The sequence below is a fragment of the Puma concolor genome, chromosome A3 (assembly GCF_028749965.1).
Source record: "Puma concolor isolate L17-30 chromosome A3, mPumCon1.1.hap2, whole genome shotgun sequence".
Taxonomy (NCBI): domain Eukaryota; kingdom Metazoa; phylum Chordata; class Mammalia; order Carnivora; family Felidae; genus Puma; species Puma concolor.
Genome location: NC_141669.1, coordinates 139,718,897 through 139,746,132, shown reverse-complemented (window position 1 = coordinate 139,746,132; position 27,236 = coordinate 139,718,897). Strand labels below are relative to the sequence as shown.

General features: G+C 62.2%; 3 protein-coding genes and 1 long non-coding RNA gene across 10 annotated transcripts in view; 2 read left to right on the top strand and 2 right to left on the bottom strand.

The window, feature by feature from the left end:
• Window positions 1-5,942, top strand: part of LAMA5 (laminin subunit alpha 5) — a 50,591-nt gene extending 44,649 nt beyond the window's left edge. Inside the window, exons 62-80 of the mRNA XM_086702652.1 lie at window positions 23-159; window positions 234-387; window positions 524-657; window positions 733-895; window positions 1,786-1,920; window positions 2,211-2,359; window positions 2,429-2,561; window positions 2,648-2,791; window positions 2,895-3,025; window positions 3,128-3,298; window positions 3,395-3,533; window positions 3,645-3,790; window positions 3,860-4,052; window positions 4,129-4,293; window positions 4,423-4,579; window positions 4,669-4,802; window positions 4,900-4,993; window positions 5,154-5,276; window positions 5,458-5,942. Coding sequence (XP_086558778.1) covers window positions 23-159; window positions 234-387; window positions 524-657; window positions 733-895; window positions 1,786-1,920; window positions 2,211-2,359; window positions 2,429-2,561; window positions 2,648-2,791; window positions 2,895-3,025; window positions 3,128-3,298; window positions 3,395-3,533; window positions 3,645-3,790; window positions 3,860-4,052; window positions 4,129-4,293; window positions 4,423-4,579; window positions 4,669-4,802; window positions 4,900-4,993; window positions 5,154-5,276; window positions 5,458-5,597 — 2,742 coding nt within the window. The 3' untranslated portion in view covers window positions 5,598-5,942. The remainder of the gene's footprint in view (window positions 1-22; window positions 160-233; window positions 388-523; window positions 658-732; window positions 896-1,785; window positions 1,921-2,210; window positions 2,360-2,428; window positions 2,562-2,647; window positions 2,792-2,894; window positions 3,026-3,127; window positions 3,299-3,394; window positions 3,534-3,644; window positions 3,791-3,859; window positions 4,053-4,128; window positions 4,294-4,422; window positions 4,580-4,668; window positions 4,803-4,899; window positions 4,994-5,153; window positions 5,277-5,457) is intronic.
• A 202-nt stretch (window positions 5,943-6,144) lies between these two features.
• ADRM1 (ADRM1 26S proteasome ubiquitin receptor) lies at window positions 6,145-12,486 on the bottom strand. Its single transcript, XM_086702651.1, has 10 exons — window positions 12,356-12,486; window positions 11,426-11,639; window positions 10,715-10,831; window positions 8,635-8,758; window positions 8,229-8,315; window positions 7,708-7,789; window positions 7,229-7,461; window positions 6,840-6,997; window positions 6,579-6,681; window positions 6,145-6,373 (listed from the first exon to the last, which is right to left on the bottom strand). Exons 2-10 carry the CDS (start codon window positions 11,636-11,638, stop codon window positions 6,270-6,272), a joined length of 1,221 nt encoding a protein of 406 aa, XP_086558777.1. The 5' UTR covers window position 11,639; window positions 12,356-12,486; the 3' UTR covers window positions 6,145-6,269.
• Window positions 12,487-12,599: 113 nt separating this feature from the next.
• Window positions 12,600-19,314, top strand: LOC147582863 (uncharacterized). The gene is made up of 2 exons (XR_015249584.1): window positions 12,600-12,795; window positions 13,764-19,314. It is a non-coding gene; the product is annotated as an uncharacterized LOC147582863 (long non-coding RNA).
• OSBPL2 (oxysterol binding protein like 2) overlaps window positions 18,706-27,236 on the bottom strand; it is a 37,364-nt gene continuing 28,833 nt past the window's right edge. For 5 of the 7 annotated variants that reach the window (XM_086702644.1, XM_086702645.1, XM_086702646.1 and 2 more), the window contains 5 exons: window positions 25,540-25,663; window positions 24,001-24,129; window positions 22,884-23,007; window positions 21,886-21,976; window positions 18,706-19,914 (listed from right to left, as the gene is read on the bottom strand). In XM_086702644.1, the coding sequence (XP_086558770.1) occupies window positions 19,812-19,914; window positions 21,886-21,976; window positions 22,884-23,007; window positions 24,001-24,129; window positions 25,540-25,663 (571 nt within the window). In that variant the 3' untranslated portion in view covers window positions 18,706-19,811. Of the gene's footprint in view, window positions 19,915-21,885; window positions 21,977-22,883; window positions 23,008-23,262; window positions 23,421-24,000; window positions 24,130-25,539; window positions 25,664-27,236 lie in introns of those variants that run through there. The other 2 variants (XR_015249582.1, XM_086702648.1) reach the window with 2 other exon arrangements.

Below are 27,236 nucleotides of genomic sequence, written 5' to 3'. Positions count from 1 at the left end.
TGATCTCCCGCCACCTCCGCAGGCTGTTGGCGACTACATGGGCGTGGCTCTGCGCGACCAGAAGGTGCACTGGGTGTACCGCCTGGGGGAGGCGGGCCCCGCCACCCTGAGCGTGGACGAGAACATAGGGGAGCAGTTCGCCGCAGTCAGCATCGACAGGTGGGTGGCCGGGCCCCCCGCGCTTCCCCGGCCACCTGGCGGGGTCCACTCCTCACCACCCCCTCTGCCCTCAGGACCCTCCAGTTCGGCCACATGTCCGTCACGGTGGAGAAGCAGACGGTCCATGAGACCAAGGCCGATACGGTGGCCCCTGGGGCCCAGGGGCTGCTTAGCCTGCATCCTGACAACTTCGTCTTCTACGTGGGGGGCTACCCCAGCGACTTCGCGGTGAGCCTGGGCCCGCGCTCCGTCCCGCCAGGCCCTGCTCCGTGTGTGGCTGCGGTCCCGCGTGCTACACCGTGGGCGCCGCAACTGGGGTCTGCGCTGGGTGAGGGGCGCCCTGACTTGTGCCCTGTGCCCACAGCCCCCGGAGCCCCTCCGCTTTCCCGGCTACCTTGGTTGTATCGAGATGGACACGCTCAACGAGGAGGTTTTCAGTCTCTATAACTTCGAGGAGACCTTCCAGCTGGACACGGCCGCGGACAAGCCTTGTGCCCGGTACGTGCAGCAAGGGCCTGGCCCTCCCCTGCGCTCGGCCCACTCTGGGCCGACCCTGTGACCTCTGACCTGCAGCTCCAAGGCGACCGGGGACCCGTGGCTCACTGATGGCTCCTACCTGGACGGCTCGGGCTTCGCTCGCATCAGCGTGGGCAGTCAGATAGGCCACACGAAGCGTTTCGAGCAGGAGCTCCGGCTTGTGTCCTCCAACGGGATCATCTTTTTCCTGCAGCACCAGGCACGTCCGCGGCCCGGCCCCAGCGCGCCCCCTCCCCCCACCACCCTGTACCGACCTTGCGCCCCCGCTCCGTAGTGCCCCCCTGTGTACCGACCCTGCTCTGCTTTCCCTAGCCCCCCCATACCGACCCTGCTCCCCTCTCCCTAGCCCCGCCCCATACCAACCTTTCTCCCCACTCCCTAGCCCCCCACCACACCGACCCTGCTCCCCCCCAGTGCCCCCCCCGTACCAACCCTGCTCCCCCCCAGCGCCCCCCCCGTACCAACCCTGCTCCCCCCCAGTGCCCCCCACCCCGTACCGACCCTGCTCCCCCCCAGCGCCCCCCCCGTACCAACCCTGCTCCCCCCCAGCGCCCCCCCGTACCAACCCTGCTCCCCCCCAGTGCCCCCCACCCCGTACCAACCCTGCTCCCCCCCAGCGCCCCCCCGTACCAACCCTGCTCCCCCCCAGCGCCCCCCCCCGTACCAACCCTGCTCCCCCCCAGCGCCCCCCACCCCGTACCAACCCTGCTCCCCCCCAGCGCCCCCCCCCGTACCAACCCTGCTCCCCCCCAGCGCCCCCCCCGTACCAACCCTGCTCCCCCCCCAGTGCCCCCCACCCCGTACCGACCCTGCTCCCCCCCAGCGCCCCCCCCGTACCAACCCTGCTCCCCCCCAGTGCCCCCCACCCCGTACCGACCCTGCTCCCTGCTCCCTAGCACTCCCACCCCCCACCCCATACTGACCCTGACCCCCCTCCCCAGCCCCGCCCACTTCCTCAACCCTATATGGACTCTGCTCGCCCTCCCCACCCCATACTGACCCCGCTCCTCCTTCCCGGCACCCCCAGCCCATACGGACCCTGCCCCCACCACCCCATACCGACCCTGCCCGTCCCCCCCCACCCCCCAGGACCAGTTCCTGTGCCTGGCAGTGCAGAAGGGCAACCTCACCCTCCTCTATGACTTTGGCACCGGCCTGCAGGAGGCACAACCACCCCACAACCTGGCGCACAAGCTGCAGGCCCTGACCTCCGCCAGCAAGGCGGTGAGGCTGGGGGAGGGCCGGCGGGGGCCCGGGGGTCACCCTCGGCGGTGAGGCTGGGGGAGGGCCGGCGGGGCCCCGGGGTCGCCCTCGCCGGTGAGGCTGGGGGGGCCCCGGGGTCGCCCTCGCCGGTGAGGCTGGGGGAGGGCCGGCGGGGGCCCAGGGGTCGCCCTCACCGGTGAGGCTGGGGGAGGGCCGGCGGGGCCCTGGGGTCGCCCTGGGCGGTGAGGCTGGGGGAGGGCCGGCGGGGCCCCGGGGTCGCCCTGAAGCCCCCGCACGCGGGCGCCTCGCAGATCCAGGTGTTCCTGCTGGCGGAAAACCGCAAGCGCGTGCTGGTGCGCGTGGAGAGGAGCTCCGTGTTCAGCGTGGACCAGGACAACACGCTGGAGCTGGCGGACGCCTACTACCTGGGGGGCGTGCCGCCTGACCAGCTGCCCCCCAGGTGAGCCCGCGGTGCCGGGGCGGGCGGGGCCTCCAGCCGGGCGGTGGCCCTGACACCCCTCCCCCGCAGCCTGCGGCAGCTCTTCCCCTCCGGAGGCTCCATCCGCGGCTGCATCAAGGGCATCAAGGCTCTGGGCAAGTACGTGGACCTCAAGAGGCTGAACACGACCGGCGTGAGCGCGGGCTGCACCGCCGACCTGCTGGTGAGCCCGCCCCCGCCCTGGCCGGCGGCGGCACCCTCTCCGGGCCCGTGTCCAGGGCCCTCACCGTCACCGTCCTCCTCCCGTAGATGCAACGGTCCGTGACTTTCCACGGCGACGGCTTCCTGTCCCTGGAGCTCCCTCACGTTGCTCCCCTCACGGGCCACGTCTACTCGGGATTCGGCTTCCGCAGCACGCGGGACAGCGGTCTGCTCTACCACCGAGGATCCGAGGTGCGTCAGCCCCCGCTCCCGGCAGCGGCCGCATGGGGCTCGGGCGGCTGGAGGGCAGGAGGCGTGCCCCGGCCTGGTCCACTGACCTGGCCGCTGTCCCCAGGATGAGCTATGCCAGGTGTCCCTGAAGCAGGGCCACGTGACGCTCCGGCTGTTGAGGACGGAGGTGAAAACTCGCGACGGCTTTGCTGACGGTGCCCCCCATTATGTCGCTTTCTACAGCAATGACACAGGGTGAGCCCAGCCCGCGGGGCCTCTGGCTGCGGTGTTCGGGGACAGGGTGGCGGCAGGGCCACTGGCAGGGCAGGGTGGGGGAAACGCTGCTGTCCCCTGCAGGGTCTGGCTCTATGTGGATGACCAACTTCAGCAGATGAAGCCCCACCAGGGGCCGTCCCCTGGGCCCCAGCCCCAGCCCCAGCCCCCTCAAGCCCCTGAGCTGTCCTTGGGAGGCAGGCCGGAGCCTGGCGACTTCTTCAGTGGCTGCATCAGCAATGTCTTCGTGCTGCGGTGAGCCTCGGGCGGGGGTGTGGGGCCGCCACCCATCCCCCCCCCGCCCCCCCCCCACCCCCCCCCCCCCGACGCTGACCACACTGCCCCCCTCAGGCTCCTGGGGCCGCAGCGTGTGTTCGACCTGCAGCAGTACTCCAAAAGCGTCAACGTGACCGCAGACTGCGCTCCTGCGCCACGTGCCCAGACCCTTGGGCGGGCACCTCAAGGACCGGGGGCTGCGGCGCTGCGGAAGGTAGGGCGCGGGGAGGGCGGCGTGAGCGAGGCGGAGCTGGGGACTGTCGGAAGGCGGCCCCCACGCATTCCTGCGTCCCATCTGACCACCCCGCCACCCCCCCCCCCCCAGGCTTCCCGACGCAGCCGCCAGCCCCCCCGGGACCCTGCCTGCACACCGCCCCGGCCCCTCAGGAGCCCCCGAGATGCCTACCAGTTTGGGGGGCCCTTGCCCAGTCACCTAGAGTTTGCCCACGTCCCGGCCCCCCCGGGGGACTGGTAAGTCTGGGCCAGGTCGGGTGGGTGTGGGGGGGGCCGCCCAGGCTGATGGCGCCGCTTGGCTTCCAGGTCCCAGGTCTCGATGCTGGTCCGCCCTCGCGCCCCCCGAGGACTCCTGCTCCTCGCCGCCCCTCTCACGGCCGGCGGCCCCTCCCTCCTCCTCCTCCTGAGCCACGGACGCTTTGTCGCTCAGACGGAAGGTCCCGGGCCCCGGCTCCGTGTCCAGAGCCGCCGGCGTTCACGGGCTGGCCGGTGGCACATGGTGAGGCACTGAGGACAGGGGACACGGGCAGGGCCCTGGGAGCTCCCACTCTGACACGCCCCCCTCCCGCCCCCAGGTGTCTGTGCGGTGGGAAAAGACTCGGATCCAGCTGGTGATAGATGGGGTCCGGGCCCAGGACCGGGAGCAGCCTGGCCAGCAGCGCCGGGAGCCAGGGAGCCCCCGGCCCCGAACTCTCTTCGTGGGGGGCCTTCCTGCCAGTGGCTTCAGCCCTAGGCCCCCAGTGAGAAGCACCTCAGTGCCCCCCCCCACACCCCCGAGAACCACCTTGCTCCCCATCCCACCCCCCCAGCTGAACTCCCCTCCCGGGGCTCCGGGGCCCTCCCCACACCAGCCCGTCTGTGCCCCACAGGTGGCCGTCAGCGGCTTCAGCGGCTGTGTGAGGAGACTGAGGCTGGATGGGCGGCCTCTGGGGCCCCCCACACGGGTGGTGGGGGTCACGCCATGCTTCTCAGGCCCCCTGGAGAAGGGCCTATTCTTCGCAGAGAGCGGGGGAGTCGTCACCGCAGGTCTGTAGGGCATCAGTGCGCCCCCAGCCCTCTGGGGCGGGGGGAGGCCAGGCAGCGCTGCCTCTCTCCCTCACAGTGCCTCCCCACAGACACCCTGGGAGTCACCCTTCCTGACGTGAGCCTGGAGCTGGAGGTACGGCCCCGGGCAGCTTCCGGCCTCCTCTTCCACCTGGGCCGGGGCCGGGCGCCCCCCTACCTGCAGCTGCAGCTGCGGGAGAAGGAGGTAGGTCGGGCGGGGGGGCGGTGTGGGGGCACTGTTCCCACACCGCAGTGTGGACCTGGGTTAGCGACGCTCTCCTGACTCACCCGCCCCGCCCCAGGTCCTGCTGCGGGCGGACGACGGTGGCGGGGAGTTCTCCACGTGGGTGACGTGCCCTGCAGCCCTGTGTGACGGGCAGTGGCACCGACTGGCAGGTGAGCCGCCCCCCCCCCCCCCCCCACGGCCGAGCTCCCACCCCGCGCCTTTGTGCTTGGGGGAGTGCCCAGGAGGGGCAGCCGCGGACCCCCAGTGGGACCCCCTGGGCAAACAGCCTGGGCCCCTCCCAGCCCAGTTACAAGGACCCTGTGCCCGCAGTGACCAAAGGTGGGAATACCCTCCGGCTGACGGTGGACACACAGACCAACGGCACCCGAGGCCCCACGGTGGCAGTGGCCTCAGGGGACGCCCTGGCCCCTCTGCACCTTGGCGGCCTGCCCGGTGAGTGTGGCCTCTGCCTGGGGGTGGGAGCGGCCTCTGAAGGACCAGGTGCTGGGATCCCCCCGCTTCCACCCCACCTTCTGGGATGGGGCAGCCGGGGAGACAGGTTTCGGGGGAGGGGGCGCTGCTGGTGGGACATTGGCCTCTGTTCCAACCTGTCCATCTTCCTTTGTGCCCCCAGGGCCCACGAACACACAGGCTGGGCCTCTGGCCTACCATGGCTGCATGAGGAACCTGGTGGTGAACCGGTCCCCCGTCACCTGGCCTCGCTCTGTGGGTGTTCAGGGGGCAGTGGGGGCCAGCGGCTGCCCCACCACCTAGCGCGGCTGCCCCTCCAGTGGCCGTGCAGGACATTCTTCAGGGGCCCGGGCCTGGAGTCCACGGGAGGGCCGCCCCAGGCAGGCGGGCTCTCACCTCGGAGCCCGCAGGCCCTGCCCCCTGCTGTTTCAAAGTCTGTGTCTGGATTCTAGGCTCTAGGGGTGATGAATCTTCTTTCTGGAAATGGCTTTAAGTTATATCTCTTTAAACAAAAGGATAAAATTCTGTAAACTGGGGTTTTTAATACGTTTTATCTTTCAGTTTCGTTGAGATTTTCCTCCACCAATTTTTAGTAACGGGAGAAATCTGCCCTGCTTCTGAAATTAAAAAGTTACTATTTCTGTTTAACGGAGCGTTGACTTTAATTGTGAAAGGAGAAAACCAGTCAGAGGCAATCTAGCCTCCGGATGTGCTCACGGGGGCAGCGCCGGCCCGGGGGCTCCCCTCGCCTGGAGTGGCTGTCCCCCCACCCCCCGAGTCAGAACTGCCAGGGCTGGAGGGGTAGCGCTCAGCCTGGCTCCCTCCTGGGCACACGGGAAGACCAGAGGTGGCAGGTAAAAGACAAGACCTTTATTTCTCAGCAAGCGGAACGGAGGTGAGGGCGCGCTCGGCGCCACAGGCGCCATCGCAGAGGCCGCCGGCCGCGAATCCCGACCCCTTGGGGACAGCGGATGATTAATCTAAGCTCATGTCCTCCTCTTCGTCCTTCTTGTCCTTCCCGTCGCCCTCCTGCTCGGATCTGGCACTGTTCTGCATGGCTTTGGCAAATGCTTCCACATCTAAAATACATTTAAAAACGTGAGGCACCCTTCCTAGACCCCGGCCTGAGACTGCTAACTGGAGGGCACAGGAGATGAAAACATCAACACCAAGGCCCAGGGCCACAGAACCTCCAGGGCCCAGCCGGTCAGCCCTGTGCCGTGCAAACTACAAGGAGAAAAACAAACCCTGCCCTGGGCGCAGGGTGGGGGCGCGGGCACTTACCGCCTTTGTTGGCCGCCTCCACGGCCTCTGCAGGCAGGCCAAACTGGCACATGAGGGGGCCCAGCTGCCCAGAGGCCAGGGCTGCACTGAACATGCCCAGGGCCTGCGAAAGAAAGCCAGACGCCCCCTGAGCACACGCTATTGGTGAAAGCCCGGGAGGGGGGCGGGGACGCTCCGTGACCGGGAGCCACGCTGAAGCTCGGTGAGCTGTGCCCCCTTCCACCGAGCACATGGCAGGGGCACCCAGGCCACAGCGTCTACCTGCTGGAACTGGGGCGAGGTCAGCGTGTTCTGGATCTCCTCTGCCGTCTGTGGCAGTGACTCCCCAGAGGGCAGGTAGGGCAAGAGGCGCTCCTGGACGTCCGCGTTGGCGAGGATAGGGGCCATGATCTCGGGCGTCAGAACACTGGCCAGGTCAACTAAGACATAAGCGCAGGGCCGTCAGCGGCTCGAGGCCGACACAGACACCCACGTAGGAAGCCAGCCGCGGACGCCCAAGCCGCGAAATTGGCGGGTGTGGCAAGGTGAGGGGGGCAGCGGCTCAGCCCGGGGACCCGCTCGGCCCCACGCCTCGGAAAGCCAGCAAGCGAGCAGGCAGGGGGCGGCAGGCACCTTCACCCCCCAGCCTGGACCCGAGGAGCACGTGTTACCTTGCTGGCCGCCTCCTGGCCCTGCCGGCACGTTCATAGTAGCTAGAATGCTCTGAAGGTCGCTCAGCTGGATGGGCTGGGTTGGGCTGGCTGCCGTGCTGGTTCCATTACCTGAACTGGGTGCGGGGCTGGGGCTGGTCACCGAGGCAGCTGCTGGAGCGGAAGGGGCGGGGGTGGCTCGGGTAGAAGAGGTGGTGGAGGACGGGGTGACTGCTGCCGACTGGCTCCGCGAGCTGGGGAGAGCGAGGGCAGCGATGGGACGGCCTCACACCCTGAGGGTGCCCGCATCGGTCCTGCCCCCAACGTCCCGGACGGAACTGCTGGGACTCCGGAAGAGTCTAGGCCCCAAAGGACCCTCCCCGGGGGTGGGGTGATGGGGGGGGGTTCTCTGTCCTTCGCCATCTCCTATGTCCGGTCTCCTTCGAACGAGGGGACGCCTGGGGGCACACAGGCATGGTGGGGCGGAGCACAGGGCTCACCTGGACGAAGAGCTGCTCGCCGGAGGCCCTCCACTCCCCAGTAAGCTGGCCAGGCCCGGCCCGGTCAGGGCCCCCAGTCCCCCTGCGAGCAAAGAGACGTGAGCTCAGATGCCACACCCTCCCGAAGAGCCCACCTCTCCCGGCCAAGCATCCTGCACGAAACCCAAGGGATGAGGGGAAAGCAGTGGCCACAGCGGGCTGAGGTGCCGGACTAGCGACTGCCTCACTCCATTAGGTCCGGGCACCTCCGTCCCGGTCTGCAGACGACGCACTTAGCGCACACTAACACGCGCTGCAAACCTGGCGGAGCAGCGAGTGCTTCCCAGGCGTGCGCGACACACACCCGCCCCGGCACAACAGCAGGGGCAGCAGGGAACGGGGGGCCCTTCCCAGGGAAGCCGGCATGAGGGACACGTGTTCACAGAGACCACTCGGAGCCAACGAGGAACTAAAGGAAGAACTCGAATGGCAAAGCGATCCTAACTACAGCCGTCCGCCCCTAGCGCAGGCCGCAGGGTTACCCAGTCCTCCAAGGCCGGCGGGTCCAATGAGCTGCATGAGCTGGCTGTGGCTCATGTTCCCCAGCAGACTCTGCAAGCCGCCCTCGCCTGTTAAGACAGGAGGTGCTCAGACTCGGGCCTGTCGCCGGGTCAACACCCACGGGGCCCCGGGGAGGCTGGGGGACTCGGGCTGACGCTGAGACGGAGCGCGCGCTGGGACCTCTCCCTCGGCTCTCCCCCAAACCACAAGTGCCACGAGCCGACAGGGTGGAGCTCAGACGTTTTCGCCCCTGGAAGGTGGGGCTGGGGACTGATGGGAACTGGGACGCCTCCGTGTCCCTTTAAAACAACCAGCCTGCGCCATCAGGGATCCAAGACCTCGCCACGTGCTCGGACACCCCAGCGTGTTCTGGGAGGTGACCGTTACCGCCCAGTGCAGAGAGCTCGTGGCCTCCACTCCCACTCGCCCCCAGCGCTCCAGGCATCGGGGGGTTGTTCAGATACTCGTTGACCTTGCGGCAGTGCTCCTCGTCCTGGTCCGTCTTGGGCTCCTGTGGGGGGAGGGGGTACAACCGGAGCTGCCACAGGAGAGCCCACCTGCCACCGAAGGGGCTCACACACGAGGGTGAGGGGCTCAGACAGGTGATGTTTCCTGTCCACAGTCACACAGCACTGAGGACAGGGCCCAGCAGGGCGGACAAGGACAGCAGTCCCACAAGATCGCCGGTGCCGTGGCAACGCTGGTTCTCAGGGTAGCGACACTGAAGCACTAAAAGCGCCCTACGTGCACCCGCAAGGCCCTCTGACCCTCCAGGACCAGACCCTTTACACAACAGTCTAAGAGCCACGAAACCTTCCGGTGACTCGCGTGAAGCCACAAAACCACCGGTTGTGACCCCACGACACACAGAGCAGCCCCAGCCGTGGCCCCTCGGGTCCGCTGGGAGCTCCATAAAGAGGCTCGCAGGCGCTCACCAGCCACAACCTCCCGAAGTGCCCCCCGGCCCACGAGCCAGAGTGCCCACGACCCATTCTTCCGTCCCTGAGCATGCACTGTGGGCCTGCAGGGTGCTAGGGACACAGAAGGGACAGAACAGAGCTCCTCCCCTCCAAGGCAGAAGGGCAAATTCGGGAGAAACAAAAACAGTAGAGCTGGTGAAACGATTTTTTTTTTATTACTCTTACAAGTTTCTATTTTTAAGCGAGCACGCATGTGGTGGAGGAGTGGGGGGTGGGGACAGGATTCCAAGCAGGCTCCCAGCTGTCAGCACAGAGCCGGACACGGGGCTCGAACTCACGGACCGTGAGTTCATGACCTGAGCCGAAGTCGGACGCTTAAGCGACTGAGCCCCCCAGGCACCCTCTGGGGAAACATTTCTCGGCAAAACCGGGGAAACAAGCTCATGGCCCCAGCTCTGTCTGCAGACGAAGTTTTAGCGGAACAGGGCTGCACCCATTCATTCACTTCTCGTCCACAGCGGCTTTCACGCTCCTTTGGCAGAAGCACAGCCTGTCCAGCCCACGGAGAGGAAAACCTTTTCTGCCTTGTTCCGGAAAGTGCTGGGGGGAGGGCAATAGGTTCACCTCTGGGGAAGGAAAGTGGCAACATCTGTCAAAACTGCAAAACCGGGGCCACCTGGGCGGCTCAGTCGACAAAGCGTGGGACTCTCGATGTCAGCTCAGGCCGCAATCTCATGGTCCCCCACTAAGTGTGGAGCCCGCTTGGGATTCTCTCTCCCTTTCTCTCTGCTCCTCCCCTGCTCATGCACACACCTGCGAGCTCGCTCAAGATGTTAAGAAACCCAAAAAGCAAACAAACCCTGCAAATGCACTTGTTTACCCACTTCTACCAAGTCCGCTTCTGGATTAAAACACGGCTATCACCACCACCCCCTGTACGGGAAACAAACCTGGTGGAAAATCACTCTTTCACACGCCGCCTGCAACAAATCGGAGACGCAAACAGGCCCAACGGCCGACAGGTGGGAGAAGGCTGGGCGGCTGTTACGCCCAGTGGGATGCTGCCTGCCGCCGTGGGCACCAGGACGCCCTGCCGCGCTGACCCAAACACCCCAAAGCACACAACTGGGGGGAGGGCGAGGCAGGGCTCAGAAAAGCCTGGGAAAGAACACTCCGGTTCTGTACAAATACACAGCAAGGAGAAAGCGTGTGGTCAACCTTGCTTCCGCCGTGCGTGCTCACAGCCCAGGGGGGCGGGGGGGAAGAGTGTGTGACAAGCACATCATGGGCCAGGTGCCCGTCGACGCATCAAGACCGGGGCCCAGTCCAGAAACCGCTCTGCGTGCCAGGGAGTTCCGGGTCATGAAAGGGCACCGGGAGCCCAGCCACGAGCGTGTGCCCTCTGCAAAGGTCCCCTGCTCCGCTGCCTTTGGCGCTAGGAGCTCCACGGAAATTCTCAGGTTCCGCGGCAGTCACCTTCGGCCAGCACCAGCTCTACCGCCCGGTGAGCCACGCGGGAAGACAACAGGCCAACAAAACCTACCCACCTGCATCCAGAAGAAGAGCCGTTTGGACCCTGCCTTAAACTTGAGCACGTAGACCCTCCCGCTGGGGCACTGCGGCACGCGCTTGAACTCACAGTCGTCAGGAAAGATGATCAAATCCTTCAGAAAGCCACAAGGGAGGAGTTAGCGTCACACAAATACTGCCTCCGCGGGAAACACGCTGGGTCCCGTGGCGGGGGAGGGGCCGGGGTACAGGATGCACCACCGGGTGGAGAGGCCAGGGTCACAGGCACCCCCCCAAGGGCATGAGGGCCGGGAGAGGGGTTCGATGCTCAACGGGGAAGGGGGCCTTTCGGCTTTTCAAGGATTTTGAACAGAGACGTCTTGGGAACGACGTTCCCAGGTGGGTTCAAAGCGGGTCTGCGCTGCTCTCAACAAGGAACACACGAGCCTGGAGAGCAGACAGCGCTAAAAAGGAGAGCTGGTGGAGCGCAGCGTTTACACGGCACCCAAATCCCAGGCACAATGATGGGAGCAGTCTACAGATCCGGGGCGGGAGACCCGAATGCCCGTGAGCAAAGCAGAACAGCTGGTGTGGGCCCCGGGAGCAGCGGCGCCCACATATCCCAGCAGCACACCCCCACCGTAACAGGGCAGCTGCGTGTCCAGAGCCAAGTGAGAGCAGCTACGCGTGCTTCTGGAGAACCGGACGGTCCTGACGACCAGGCGGGCTTCCTAGGACCAGACACTTACGTCCTCCACGTTCCCAGATGTCCTGTCCTTCCAGCAGAAGTGAATGAGGGAGTCATCCGTCTGCTGAATGTACACGAGCCCTTTCCGTTTATCTGGGGTGACAGTAGTTCCTTTTAGCGACATCTTTCCTGCACGAAACTCCACCAGATACTTGTTGGAGGAGCCTCGGGAGCCTGGCACCAGGCTTGGAAACAGAGCGCCTGAAGTCGTCATCCTGGAAGAGCGACCAGCAAGCAAACCCGGTCAGGATCATGAAAGTCCCAGCTTCCTCGTCCAATGTGACACTGGCGGGACAGAGCGAAAGGCCGCCACCAGGCCGGGAGAGAGGGGGCCCCCGCGGCGGCGCAGTCTCCCTGGAGCGCGCAGCCAGCAGGTGCCGGGGCGCGGCCGCAGCTGCTTCTCAGGTTTCTCCACGATCGGAATTAACCTGTGCACCCCAACCGCGCCCCGCTTCCCGCCGAGAACCCCGCTCAGCGCCACTTCTGCGGCCCTGGGCCCCGAACAAGCTCAGCAACGTGAGCTAGGCGGAGACGGCGCCGACACCTCGGACAGGACCGAGACTCCGGCCGGGCTCCGTCGGGGCACGCCCGTTAAGCTGCGACTCGGCAGACCGGCGCCCTTGCACAAACGAGCGCGGTGGGAGGGTGGGGGAGGAGACGGGACAAGCCCCAGGACCGGGGTCGCGCCGCGCCGACCAGGCTCCTCCGCGCGGGGCCCACGGGCCCACCCCGACCTCGCGGCCCCCGCGGCCCCCGCGTCGCGCGGGGCGGTCGGGCCGGCCCGGCCGCCGCCGGCCCGAGCGCCCGAGGCCCCCACAGCCGTCGCCCCGCGCACGGCCCCTGGCCTCCGCCGACCCGACCCCGGCTCGGGGACCCCAACGGCGCAGGCTCCGCCCCCGCAGCCGTCCCCGCCCCCCGGCGACCCCCGCACCTGGCCCGCGCCGCGACTCGGCCGAGAGGCGCCGTCCGGGCTCGCTCTTCCTCCTCAGCGCCTGCCGGGCCCCGCCGGAAGTTCTTTCTCGTTCCGCCCCCTCCCGCCGCTCTCGCCGCCGACTGGGCCGTGTCAGGGGCGGGGCCGACGCTGAACCGCCAGCGATTGGAAAGGGCAGCCGTCCATCGACCCGCCCCGCCCCGCCCCGCGCCCCCTTCCGGCGGAAGCGCGGGCGGGCGGCGCGCGGGCCAGAGCGGCCCCTATTGTTGCTGTGTCATAGGGGTGCGGCGGCGGCCCCTGGCGGCGGCGACCGGAGTGGCGTGGCAGGCGCCGACCCAGCGGTGGGCGTTGGAGCCCACATCCCCACCGTCGCCGGAGAGCGGCGGCACCTGCGAGGCGCGAGGGGGCGTCTCAGGTTCACGGCCAGCGCTGCAAGCCAGGTCCCAGGACGTGGAGGAAACAGTCCCCGAGTCAGGGGAAGGGCGTCTTAGGACCCGGGGGTTGGGGAGGGCCGGCTTCACGACCACAGGGGTATGCGACCGAACCGAAGCCCAGGACTCCGGGGCCTGGACGCAGAGCCCACGACATCAACGATGGTCCTCGGGGGCGACAGAAGTCCCGTGCGGTACCCCCGGCCCCGTTTCCCCCGTAATGGTGCTAAGATGGGTACCCCCTGTTCTCCCCCAGGGGCCCCCCAGTCCAGTGAGGACAGTGCTGGCGTGGCTGCCTCCCTTCTCCTTGGGGGGGCGGGGGGGCGGGGTGCCCCTACTGACCCCATTCTTGTCCAGCCCCCCCCCCCATACCAGCGAAGACAGTGCTGGCACGGCTGTCCCCCACACTCCTCCTGTGCCTGGAGTCCCCAGAGGCTGATGTGTGTGCTCAGAGTGGAGGGCAAGAAGCCCCGTCCTCCATACTCACAATGAGTGACGGGTGGCCCTCCTGCTGGTCTTTGAGCCGCCGTTTCCATCCTGCACTTTGCTTCGAGGCTCCAAGCAGTTAGCAAGGGGGCGCACACGGAGCCCTGCACCCTCCGTGCCCCATGCTAGACCCCCGTCCGCCACCAAAGCAAGGCCACTGTGCGAGCTGCCTGACGATTTACCAGCTAGATGTGTATACACAGGCTTTGTTTGAAAGCTTTTTGTAAAAAGTGTAAAAGTGGAAAGTAGTTTTGTTTTGAAGATCTATTCACGCTGGGACGTGTGGGTCTGGTGCATTATTTTAATTCCTGTATAACCTGTGTAATAATAGTCTGAAGGACAACCGCTTCTGTGTCCATTGTCTTGAGATCTAAAGACTCACCAATTTTGTTTTGGAAAATAGAGCTGCTTTTCATTAAAAATTGTTATTTATGTTAATAATGAGTTATTTTTTTATTAAATACCTTTACTTTTCTTCATTTCGTTTCTAGTAGGGTGAATCCCAACAGATAAGAGCCCCCACACAAACTCCACGGACCTTGATAATTCCTGAGACCACAGGGGAGAGGGGCGCAGCTGTAAGCCTGTGACCGTGACCGCCCTCTCGGAGCTCAGGGGAAGCCAGAAAAGACAACAACGGGAAGATCCGCTCCGGGTGCCCCGAAGATGGGCCAGCGGGCAGGCGGCACTTGTTCAAAGTCAGGAAAAGTTAAAAAGCTGCCACAGGAAGCTGCAGGGAGACCAGCGAACTTTCCAGACCCTGCAGAGCATGGGGCCTCAAAGGGCACTAACCAGAGCGTCTCCTCAAGCAGGGGGTGGAGCCTGGGCCGGCCCGGTGACATGTGAATGAGAAACAGGCATGGCCCAGGCCCCCGCCGCGGGGCGCCGTGGGGAGCACGGCACTGGGGTGTGCCCTGGCAGCCCCAGCAGAGCCGGAAGCCCCCGTGGCTCCTCCTGCGCCAGGCGGCAGGGCCTGGGCACAGCAGCTAGAGAGGGGGCAGGACGTGCCCAGATGCGTCACCAGAGAGGGCACGGCCGGCAAGACACACAGGAAGAGAGCCACACCGTTGTTCCCGCGAGTGCAATTCAAACACGCAGAGTAGAACCGTCAGAGCAGAGGACAGACGGTGCGGCGATAGCAGGCGCCACCGGAGAACACTGTTTGGCGAGTGGGTTTTTGTTTTTCTCTTTCCTTTGAGTGACATGTGCCTTTTCAGAGCAATCACAGGTTCTCACCAAAATGGAGCCCGTCGCTCTCCACATATGCACGGCCTCCTTGCCACGAGCACCCCGCAGAGGGTGTGCCGTGACAGCCCGCGGCCCCCACGGACATGCGGCGTCGCCAAGAGCCCATCTCGGTGCACACAGCCCGCGGGTTTGGACAAACGTATGGTGTGGACCCACCATCTCCCTGCCCGGAAGTGCCCCGCGCCCTCCTGGCCACCGCTCCCTCTTCCCTAAGCCCTGGACGCCACTGGTAACTTTTCTCCAATCTTGTTATATTGTGATAAGATACACGGGACATACGATCTATCTGAACATTTTTGAGTATGCTGTTCGGTGGTGGTAAATACATCGTGATGTTGTAACGTCTCACCACCGTCCACCTCCAGAGCCCCCGTCACCTTGTGAAACACCAGCTGCCCGTCCCGTGTCCCCTGCTCCAGCAGCCACCACCCTACTGCCTCCAGCATTTTGACGACTCTGCCTAATGCGATCAATGGAATCAGACAGCGTCCGTCTTTCTGTGGCTGATTTCAGTGAGCACAACATCCTCAAGGTGGACCCGTGTGGCAGCAGGCGTCAGAACGTCCCTCCTTTTCAAGGCGGAGTAACAGCCCCTGGTCCGGGCGGACTGCATCTTGCTCGTCCGTTCGTCCAATGGGGGGACACGAGGGCTGCTCGCAGGCTTCAGCGATGCTGCCTCACGCTGCTGTCGACATGAATGTCCAAGTCTCTCTCCCAGACCTTGCTTTTAAGTCTTTTGGGCCCGTAACCACAGCGGAATTGCTGGATCATCTGGTAATTCTATTTTTAATTTTTTGAGGAGCTGTTATACCGTCTTCCACAGCAGCTGCCCCGTTTTCTGTTCCCACAGACAGCGCACGAGGGTTCCGATTTCTCCACATTCTCGCCAACACTTGGTTTTTGCTTGTTCTCGACAGCTGCCACCGTAATGGGTGTGAGGCGGGACCTCCGTGTCGTCGTGAGTTGCATTTCCCACAAGATTAGCGATGTTGAGCGTGTTCCCACGGGCTTATTGGCCACTTGTGCGTCTTTGGAGAAATGTCTAGTTTTGAATCAGGTTGTTTTCTGTTTGCCCAGTTTTAGGGCCTGGCTCTGGCAGCACTGAGTGTTCCGTGGTCCCCATCATCAGATACGGCAGAGGCTGGTGGAGCCCCTTGTCCGTGCACCTGGGCATCCTGAAGGCACTGCCATCCTGTGGACCATCTGTCCCTCTGACCAGAGCCACCATGGCTATTTGGATGACCATCTCCACTCAGCTTCTCCTCCTGCGAAGTACGTAGCTGCTGGGCACCTAGGCCAGCAGCCAGGCAGCACGGACCTTCCGGTCAAACTCACACCACATTCTGGGCATTCTGTTGTTGTCACTGGGGGCTCTGATCCCCAGGAGAGAAGAGAGATGGTCAGTCAGAGCTCCCCACTTCCCAGAGAACGCAAGCCCCTTCACCTACCCATTGTGCCCACACAATGGTGTCACGGTGTCCCCGAGCCCCCACCACCATGACAAAGTTTTCTGAAGCAATCTGTGTGCGGGGCCAATCCTACAGAGTGAACAGTCCAATCCGACACCCGTGCGCGGGGACTCGTCTGTAGCCGATCTGCAGTCCTTTCCAGAGAGGCCAGAATGACTGGGACAGTGAAAAATTGCTCAGTGCAGAGCAAGTGTCAGCCACCACCCACTTCCAAGGAAATCTGTATTTGGAGCTGGGGTTGAACATTCATCTTCACGGATCTGCTCGGTCCTCCAAGAAGAACCTCCAAGAGTAGTGGATGCTGTTTACACGGATGGGTACTGACAGTTATGACCTATCATAAAAATAAATCCGTCTCACCAGCCATACTCTTGCTTGACATTTTCGAGCTACACTGACACAGGATAAACAGCGTGGCAGGCCAGCCAAGCACGTGCACAGCACGGAAGGAAGGGCCCGTGTCTGTGTGTCGTCGCCTGCTGCAGAGACCACAGGGCCTTTACGAATTGCCTGACACAGGACCGTTAGGTTCTCAGAGGGGCGACGGAGCTGTGCAGCCAGGGAAGGGCTGACTGTCCAGTAAACTCACACAAGAGACACGAAAAACAGTTTTTACTTTGCAAAACCCTCCCACCACGCACGCAAAAGACAGTGAGGCCCAAAGTAATACAGGTGGAGGGAAGACCACCGGTGTGCCTTGGGTCTGGTTACATGCTCTGATCCGGGACCCCAATCTCTGCACCACTGTGGACCTGAGAAAGTCCTCGGGAAGACGTCTGAAAGTGCAGACATTGAGACGGGAGAAACCAGGACCAGCGGGAACCTCGTGCCGACTGAACTCTCCTCGCCGCCCAGCCCTCCCCTCGGAACGCAGGGGTGATCAGAAGAAGGGCCACTGGTGCTTCCCAACTGGGAACTTTATCAGCACGTCCATGCTCTGTGCTCCTCGTGCGTACGTGAGCCTGGGAAAGCCGGTGAGTCACCAACTCTGTTGGGGAGCACTCTTTCCCAAAGAGCCAGTGTCCCGAGAGGAGGCTTGTGGCCAGGGCCGCCTGGAGGGCTGCCTGCACCTTGGGGAGCCTCCTGGCATTCCTCTCCTGTTCTGATTTCCTGACTCCATGTTCCGACCAGAACCCAGCAAGCAGACGGCACGGCCTCCGCTTCACCGGACGCGCCTCCCCAGCGGGTCGGCGTCACGCTTGGTCAGACACGCGGCCAGCGGCACCGGGCCTGGGCCTGCCCAGTGCCCCCAGAGGCCACCAAGGCTGCACTTGATGCCTCCCCCAGTGCCAGGCCCGCTTGGTCTGACACGGGTCCCCACAGCAGGTCGCGTGTCTGGCAGACCGGTGGGCTGACACTTCCACGCGCTTTGCGGAAGGAGTCTGAAAGGGACGCAGTGGCCAAGCCCTCGGAGCTGCTCCTCAGGGGCGCCCTCCCTGCGGCCGCTCCAGCTCTCCACGCCAACACTCCCACGCGGCTGCTACCCTCCTAGGGCCCGGTGTCTGTGCAGAGCCGTCTGGGCCCTCACGCGTCCCTCCCACCCGTGCCGGGAAGTGGCAACCCGGGGTGGCAAAATGCCGTGATGTCCCCGAGGGCCCGGGGCCTGCTTCTCCGCGGCCTCCTCCTGAGCAGGAGCCACAACCAGGTGCCAGTGACGTCCTGACCCTGGCCGCTTGGGGACAGATTCGTGCCAGCCGCCCCCCGCCCCCAAACAGACAGGACCGTCGGTCTCCAACACCAGGTGGCCTATGAAACCTAGTCAGCGCCAGGGGCCCCGTGACATTAGGTTATATCGCACACGAGACATATTCCAACGTGGTGTCTCTCTGTCCCTGGCTGAACCTCCAGCGGCTCCTGACAACTGTGTGCCCAGTCAAGGACGCGAGACTGGATCCTCACCTCAGAGGGGAGCAAACTCGTCACATCAAGTGCTTAGGGGAGAGTATGCTCCACTGTCCCTGCTGCATGGACGGTCGAAGTTACAAAATTACTCTAGAAAGCCCCTGGGTCCTTACGGCAAAGCCATAATGACATCAACGTGTGGCTGAGAAGCCACCACTTTCCACACAGGCCAAAAGCATCGGTAGCAGGTGCCTGCGTTTTAAGATGCATTTTCTAGTGAAAAAAATCTTTAGTAGAGACAAACCTCTGGCATCTGAAATGACCAAGGGAGACGAAGTTGAGGCAGTCACTTTACACGCTGGCATTTGCAGAGACCGAAGTTTAAAAACCATAAGCCAAGTGAGGACGGCCCCACAAACGCGTATGTTCTGGTGTCCACCGTCCTGCCCTCCTCCTCTGGGGCCTGGGCCCGGTGCGTGCTGAAAACCGGCCTCCCCAGCAGACTCAAAAGTGCAAACCTCGTTGGCCTGTTATCAGTGGCAGCGAGAAACGGCTTCATCTGCAAGAAGTTGTTAAACTGCCCGAAATACTATCCTTTTAAACGTGTCCTAGGACTGTGCCCTTCGACATTTTCAGCTCGCCCTCCCTCATGGACAGCGAACCCGCCCCCGGCCGCAGGTGCATGAGGTCCCCATTCGGACGACCAGATGCGCCACGACCCCGTCTCAGAACAGCGTCAGAACCGTAAAGCCTCGCACACCTCTGCCCGTCGCCAGTGGCTCCGCTCCCGTCTCCGTGGAGCAGACGCTCGGTTGCACCCAGCACCTTGACTTCCGGTTTCCAAAGCTACAGAATCAAGGCTGCAGAACAACTATTCGCTTTTAAAAGTGTTTTAATGACAGATGTGACGTCGAAGCCCGGACACACAATGACGACAGCCTGCCACCGAGAACCCAGCACTCCATGCGGCCGCGTGAGTGCGTGCACGCTCAGCAGACGCTCTCCGTTCAGAGCTCCACTGAGGCCTGTGGTGTTGACACTTCTACAGAAAGACAAGAGCCACCAGAAGGGATGTGTCTAGGATGGACACGCACCTACTTTTTGTTAAGTAGCTTTAATGACACGGCCGTAGCGGCTGCTGCTTCGGAGCCTCCCGCAGGGCGCACCTGCCGTAGGCACGGCGACCCTCTGTGACGCGGGCCTGGCCTGCAGAGGCCACGAAGCCCCGGTGACAGAGGCGGGGCCCCTTTCGAGGCTGGCAGCAGCCTGGGGAGGTCCGTCACGACTCTCGAGGTTTCCGGCCGCCCCAGGCTGTCACGGTAATGCTTCGTTTCGGACAGTATACGATTGGTGATTAATGCAAACCTTGCTCTCCGGCAAAATACTATTCAAGTAGTTTTAACTTAAATATTTTAAAAGTAATCTTTACATTATTGAAGACTGGTAAAAAATACAGAATCTGACAGCTTTTCATTTCATTCCATCTGGCGCTCTGAAAGTCTTCACTTTTGCATTACCGTAATCTAGGAAGCAACCCCTGGCCCCGTAAAGCTCCTCGAAGGGTTACTTTCAAGATCCGTCTTCCCCTGTTACTGGTTCAAATGCACGACAGTCTCAGAAACCCTTTGCCGCTGCGTTAGGAGGAGGGACACGGGGGGGACTTAGAACTAAGACCCTTCCTGGTTACTTACTTCCGTTATGAGCTTTACAATGAAGAGGGCGCTGTAACAAGCCGGGCTGATTCCCGTCACGTGAAGGGACGGCAGAGGATTGTCCTTTTCCGCCCTTAATGAAAACATGATGATCCCATGTGAAGCTTGATGAACAGTAGTAAAATGTTTGGCGATCAGAAGTTAATTAGAATCAAATCCTTGACCGGGGATGGTGCTGTCTCCACGGACACAGTCGCTGGAAAAGCTGGTTTCTGCCGTGACTGCTTGACGGAGTCCGGTCTCCGGTCCTGGGGGCCACTCCGGCCCCTCAGTAGATATCTGGGCAGCGGGAGAAATTCCGCTCAAAGTAGCCCCCCGCATACAACCAGTCGGGAGCCCCCGTGTGCGGGTTGCTGCCTTGATGAAACCACCTGGAACACAGAGGACATGGTCAGGAAGCACGTGGACACAACCTGGCTCGTGTTCCCTGCAGGGAGGCATCACCGCATCAGCACGCGGATTTTTTTTTTTTTTTTTTTTGGGACAGAGAGAGAGCATGAATGGGGGAGGGGCACAGAGAGAGGGAGACACAGAATCGGAAACAGGCTCCAGGCTCCGAGCCATCAGCCCAGAGCCTGACGCGGGGCTCGAACTCACGGACCACGAGATCGTGACCTGGCTGAAGTCGGGCGCTTAACCGACTGCGCCACCCAGGCGCCCCAGCACGCGGCTTTAGATGCAGCCCAGGGCAGCAGCCGCGGCTGAGAGTTATTAACCACGTTTTCTCTCGAACACTGTCCCTGCGAACAGCCCAGAGAGGGCTTCGCCAGCAGACCCTCAAGGCCTTCACAGAAACACGCTAGGCTGTTAGCGGAGAACGGCCACTATCCCTTCCGAGGGAAGGACGGGCACAGTGCTGGTTCCTTCCCTGGAAGCAGGCCTGGCGTGTCTAACTGGAGAAGGGGACGACCTGTGGGCAGGGAGGCAATGGGGCCGCCACCGCGGGCACGTGTGTGGCACGTGCCCTGGGAAGCCCCCCGGACCCTCGACTGCCGGCGCGCATCCTGAAGGCGACGAAGGACCCGGGGCTCACAAAGTAGGAGGAGTCATCTGAAGACCAGATACCGCTACTTCTGCAATGTATTTTTTAAATCGATTCCTTAAAGACAATGAAGGAGGGTGGATGCTTTTCAAGCTTTTTCTGGAATGAAGCCAATTCCAAATATTGGAAAGACTGAAAGCGCAAACTTAAATCAGGTCAGAAGCCCAAGCACAAAGAAATGGTTTTAAAAATGTCAGTCACAAAACAGCCACAGGAGGCGACCGTGACCAGGCCTAAAAAACAATGCCTACAGTGCATCAAGCTTGACTGGAAAAAACACTCAGTGAACAGCTCAAAGCCACCCCAAGATTTTTTTTTTAATTGTTTATGTTTTTTTTTAATTTATTTTCGAGACAGAGAGAGACAGAGCATGAGTGGGGATGGGGCAGAGAGAGGGGGAGACACAGAGTCAGAAGCAGGTTCCAGGCTCTGAGCTGGCAGCACAGAGCCCGATGTGGGGCTTGAACTCACAGAGTGTGAGATCATGACCTGGGCCGAAGTCAGATGCTCCACCGACTGAGCCACCCAGGTGCCCCATGCACCCCAAGATTTTGCTAGGACTAACATTTTAACGGACATATGTTTTTAATTATGCCCAAGTATTACGGTACTTACCCGACTGAATCCTCACCGAATGGGCTGTTTTCACGTAATTACGACCGACCACTGACAAACCAACCGCGCTTTTCCAGTGAGACAGCAGGAGGCCCCGGGCCCACAGGGTCTGCTCCCTGTCTCTATCTGTCTCTGTCTGTCTCTGTGTGTCTGTGACCCTCTCACCTGGTCTGAACACAGGTGTGTCCCCACCTGCGATGCCCCCGGGCGCCGCTCTCCACACCCTCCCTCTCCACGCTACCACGTGGGGCCGGCCGGGGCCTATCCGGCCACCCGTGCCACGTGGCAGGTGACGTGGACAAGAGCAACCTGCAGCAGTGCCAAAGGGCGATGGCTGAACACACCATTCCTTCCACAGCACTGCCTTTCCACAAGCTGTGTCGTCCTCCAGCTGGTGGCCTGGTTCAGACTACGGTTTGTTTTAAACTGTGTCCTATTTGAGAGGAATGCTCAGGGTCAGATGCGCTGTGGGCAGGACTGCCAGGCCCGGGTCGGAGGGGACCTGTCCCTGCACTGGCAGGGTGCCTACTCACCTTCGGGGACACTCGGCCCGTCTGTGTCACGGAACCCGCGCCAGACCCGGGGCTGCGGCCCCACGTTAATGGGACCCCAAAATAGCTTCTGCTCAGCCACAGGTGCACGTGGGGCCCTGGCCACTGCCCTCTCCCAGCCACCGAGGCCTCACCTGGTCTGCCACTCGGCCTCCTGCTTGGCCCGTTCCCTCCGGGCCTCCCGCTGCTTCTCTTCCAGCCGCTCCTTCTCCTGGCTCGCCAGATCTGGGGGCCAAGCACACGGCGTGGGTAAGGACTCAGAGTTGACGGTGAGGCTCCCGGCTTACAACCAACGGAGGCGAGGGTGGAAGGAAACAGACAGATGCGGCAGCGCCCCCACCCCCAGACCCTAGGTGAGAAGTCACGCTGGTCAGAAACGTCGTCGTCTGCAAACCACACCCGGTCACGAGGCTACAGCAGAGCCCCGACCCCAGTGTGGCTGCGGGGAGAGGCAGGCCTTTCCCCCGCACCGCAGGAGGGCGCAGCAGGGCTCGGAAAGGAGCACCATGCAAGGGCAAGCTCAGGCTCACGGGCGACTTGACCCTCAGGGCAGGGCCGGGGCCAGAGGGGGCCGCTTCCCACAGAGGACCGTCCCGCGTAACCTGACCCTCGGGGCTCTGTGGCCCGGTCCCGGGTTTAGGTGCAGACACTGGTCCTGGAGAGTGGGGGTCTCCCTGCCCTGTGCAGTCCCTCCACTCGACACCGACCGTGTCCACAAAACCCAGGACCGCTTGGGACGGCCCTCTGGCCAGTGGCCCACCGCACGGCTGACGTGGACGGGTGAGCCGGCGTGCGGCCGCTCCCTCGTCACGCGGAGACATCCACGGTGCGCGAGCAGCCTGGGCCTGGGATGCGGTCCTACACTGACTTTGGACGGAGAACACGTCCAACCTTGGAAACGTTACCCCAATTTCGCTGGTAAGAAGAACCGGGGGACTCGTGTTTCGCACGCATTGTCCTTCATTTTTCTAGTAACTTAATCGTATCCTACCCACAAGGGGACTGGTCTGCAGCAGGCTGGGATTTCTAAACCTCTTCCACCTCGGAGAGTGCGAGATGCACTGTCCTCGGTCTCCCTGTCTGTCCACCTGCAGCACGGGCGCCCCCCGCCCCCACCGGCCCACGAGCGCACCCATGTCGCCGTTCTCCATGCCGCGGATGTCGGGGCGCAGGCGGCAGTCCGTGGGAGCCAGGGTCTTCTCCATGCCGCTCTGTAGCTCGTTGAGACTGACGGTGAAGCTGGTAAAATTGTACATCTGGGGGGAGAGGCGCGGAGACCCGTCACCACGCTGGCATGTTTCCGCGCTCCGCTCAGCTAGGCCACTCGGGGCGGCTGGGTCCTGGCCACTCCTGCCGGTCCACGCTCTGCCCCACAGTCTGTGCGGACGCAGCCCCACAGCCGCCCCCCCCCCGCCCCGTCAGGTTCTGGGAAGGCCCCCAGCGCCTCCTCACTGTCCCGCACCTGCCGGCCCTCCAGCTCCACTCCTGGGTCCACAGACACGAACCACAGGGAGGAGGAACAAGTGTTGTTTGTAAGAGGAATTTCCTGGCAAGAAGTACACCTTTGCCCTGTTGGGTCGGACTATTTTACACTCTGCTGGGAGCCAGCAGTGGCTGCGTCGAGATGACGTCCGTGTAGGTGGGGGTTCTGTCTCCTTTTTACTGTGGTCTGGTAGGGTGACAGGAGTGAAGGTATACTTCACATGTACTCCGTATTGTTTTACGTATGAACGAGATATTAAAATAAAAGTTACTACACAAAATTATTACATTTATACAGTCACTCTCTATACTGCACCCTATCACACAGGATGTAATAAGCTTATCATGTGCAATATAAATTATAAGCGTATTTTCAAACATAAGTACCAAAAGGCATTTAAGCATCTAAACCGACAAGTCGGGAAAATAATCTCTCAAAAGCAGTCTGGAAGCCCCTTTCAGTGAGACCCAGTCGGTGCAGGCCACCTAGAGAAGGTACCGTGTGCACGCGGGGCACCTGTCTCACCGCGTGTCGGGCACGGCAGCACACCCACACGACATGTTGGTGGAGCACTGCCTTTGCCCCGGGGAGGCCAGGCCGTGGCCAAGGCTTGACTGGGGCTCCGGGAGGGCGGGGAGCCCTCGGAGGCTCACTCTGCGGAAGCAAGATCCTAGGCGGCGCGGACACGGGGCCGGGGAACCGCTGAGGGGTCTGGCCTGGCCAGGGGTCAGGGGTGTGGAGAGGGGCGGGGGTCGGGGGTACGGACCTGGGCAGAGTTGGGGGGCCGAGTGTTGACCCTCCAGAGTAGCTTGCTGCCTGGAATGACCTGCACAGTCTCCTGAACCTCGGGCACGGCATCCGCCACGTCGCCGTCAGCTTTCTGGGAGCTGTCGTCCTGAAACACAGAACACCGTGGGCCGGCCGGCCAGGTGGGACAGCTACTCTCGGAGTGACTGTCATGCAGGGCAAGATGGGCTCTCTGGTAAGGGAGAAGATGCCGTGATGCTCTCTTTGCAGGGGCTCCCCGTGCTGGGGCTCCCCCAGAGGGCAGGAAGTCAGCAGCACGGGAGTGCACCCCCCCCCCGCTCCCCCCCCCCCCCCCGGGGAGAGCACACACCGACACCTAGGGAGCCGCCGCTGGCAGGTGGGGCTGGGGGGCTGGGCCTTCTACAGCGGCGGCCAGGCAGGGTGCGGCCCTCCCCGGCCGGAGCCAGTCCCCACACGCCGCAGCTCGGCCCTCCGCCAGAACCGCTCACGCCGGGCGACCTCATGGACCCTTAGCACCTCTAGACCGAACCCCGCCTGCAGACCACATCTGAAGACGAAACGCAACCACCCTCACATTTCCCAAGCAGCGGGACCCGGAGAAGGAAGCAGTGGCCACCCCCGCAGCTGCTGCGGGAGAACGCGGGGACATGACGACGCGGCCTCGGGACCCTCCCGGCCGACGTCCAACGGGGCTCGGTATTGCTGGCCGCAGGCTACGGGGTTTGGTGCCAGGAGCTACAGAAGGCTGCTCCCGGGCAAGTGCTCACACAAGTCTGTCTCATGTCGAGTCACCCAGAGGACAACGAAGCTAAACTAAGGCACCAAAAGCCACCCCTCCGGGCATTTCACATTCCAAGTCTGTGTGGTCTTCACATGGAACGTTCCTTTTGCTTCTTAAAGTCAAAGAGCACGTTGGAAGGTGTCCAGCAGCACTCAGGCGATGCCACAGGGCCGGACCACTGACACCCTGGGGGAGGCTGGACGCCTTGGGCCCGGCCCACTCTCTCTTCTGACCTCGAACAACCTGACCCTTCCTTTGAGCTACCACTTCTAGTTTTAGCCCTGAGATCATCAGTATTCCAAAGCTCTGGGGGGGAAGTATCCTTGCCAAAACTTCCCAACTGTGGAATATATTACCTGGTGCTCAGAACTGAAAACACAGACATGACAGTCTTGATTTTTTAATAGGTCTAAGCTAACGAGGTGCTGGGAGACAGGAGGTTTACAAAGAAGAACCCGGAGCACGGCGTTCCCAGAAAGAAACGTAGGTGCACTTGGGCTCTGCCAGGCCCGGGGGACATGGCGTACCAAGTGGCCCCCGAGCCCGGCTGACGGCAGCAGCCTCTGCACACAGAGACGCAGGTAAACTGAGGCCCCCCGAGCAGCACACAGACGGACGGGCGGATTCCAGGCCTTCATCCTCTCCAGCTGGGACCCCACAGGCCCAGCAGAGGGAAGGCAGACTCCCCCCACACTCGACTCTGAAGCCCTCCCCGCCTCGGGCCCCCACCCCCCCACCCCGGGGGCAGCACCTTACCGGCTGTGGTTTGCTCAGGTGGTCGCCTCTCCTCTCCTGCTTCTTGAAGGACTCGTACGCAGCAGGGTCTATTCCCCACAAACACTCTGTCCATTTTCCATAGATCATAAAGAGCTTCTTTTTGCTGTAGTCAAAGGGAATTTTTATTTTGCTTAGGTTTTTTTATTTACCTTTAGCAATCTCTACACCCAACGTGGGCTCAAACTCACGACCTGGAGATCAAGAGCCGTGTGCTCTTCTGACTGAGCCAGCCAGGCGTCCCATCAAAGGGAATTTTTAAAACCATGTTTACAGCAATTATAAACCCTTCATCTAAACAGGCAGCACCTCGATTGTGACCGTGACCGTGGAGTACATTCCCATTCTGGTTTGTCTCCTCGTAAATTTTAGAACCTCTCTGGACAGAGGTGCGAAGAGGAAAATCTGCCTTTGAGGGTCCCCCCTTGGGCCTAATTTGCCAAAGCAGAAAGAAGATAAGGGCACAAGCCCCCACGAGTGTGGACAAGAAAAGGTGAGAAAAAGGGAAGGTTTCACTGGAACCCACGTGCTGGTCCGGCCACTGCCCTTGAAATACATGAACCTCCAAGACCGTGTCCTTCCCTTTCCTACAAATCACATCACCAGCCCTCGCGATTTCAGCTGGCATCGTCTGCTTTATCTTCATATCCACAGATCGGATGCCCACATCAGTACCCGTCTGCTTGCTTCATTTCCTAACGACCTCTGGAAACTGTCCAGATCAACCACCAGAGCGCTCTGCCGGACTCCAAAAGGAACAACGCCAACAGCGCTGGGCTGTTTTTTGTTTTTCCTTTTTGTCTTTTTTGTGTCTTCCTGCGGGGAGAGCACGGTGGCCACGCACCCCCTGGAGATGCTGTTCTGCCAGGCGTGTGACATTTCTGGGAGGGCGGGCACCCCTGCCTCGGGCTCAGCCCGGAAAGTGGCCACGCGGGGACTGGTGGGGGACACTCGGCCAGTTCTCACTCAGGACTTAGTCACCTTGGCCGACATATTCTGTCCCCAAGAGGCACGGCGTTAGGCAAGAGCTCACTCCAGTTTGGGATGGAAAATCAAAAAATCAGAACAGGGTTTGCAGACCCTCCGGGACGGTGCGCGTGGCAGTGAGGAGTGGCCCGTTTCTGCAGGCCCGTTTCACGCGGACCACGGTCTCTCTCTGGGTTGTTTCCACCACCAGGGACGGGCTGCTCGGGGCACTGGCCGGTGCCCTTGTCCTGAAGAGGGCTGCTGTTCTGCAAGGTCTCCGAGCTGAGCCCCGGCTCACTTCAGTGGGCACGGCGGTCAGAGTCTAAAGTCTAAAAGCATCTGACAGGCTGTTTGAACAGGTGACTTTCTGGTACTCAGCAGAAGAAGAAACAGCACCCACCGTTTTACACTGGAAACTTGTTTCTAATTAAAACGTAGGTGGGGCACCTGGCTGGCTCAGTGGGTAGAGCACCTGACTCTCGATGTCAGGGTGGTGAGTTCAGGCCCCATGTTCGCATGGAGGCTACTTCAAAAAAAGAAAAAAAGAAGAAGAAGAAGAAAGAAAGAAAGAAAGAAAGAAAATGTCTAGTTTTTAGGAGGTGGAAGGGGTTTCATGACATTATACAAATCCCAATTTCCTGACTGGGGAATAAAAAGTGAGAAATCTGAGGCCAAAAACGTAAGATAAAACAACCCAAAGGTCGGGGCGCCTG

Excerpts from the sequence above, each read along its gene's own strand:
- ADRM1 (XM_086702651.1), bottom strand. The coding sequence starts at position 11,638 with ATGACGACTTCAGGCGCTCTGTTTCCAAGCCTGGTGCCAGGCTCCCGA. Across the intron at positions 7,462-7,707 it reads GCGAGCAGCTCTTCGTCCAG|CTCGCGGAGCCAGTCGGCAG; the intron begins GTGAGCCCTGTG and ends CGCTCTCCCCAG. Across the intron at positions 6,682-6,839 it reads CCTCGCCCCAGTTCCAGCAG|GCCCTGGGCATGTTCAGTGC; the intron begins GTAGACGCTGTG and ends TTTCTTTCGCAG.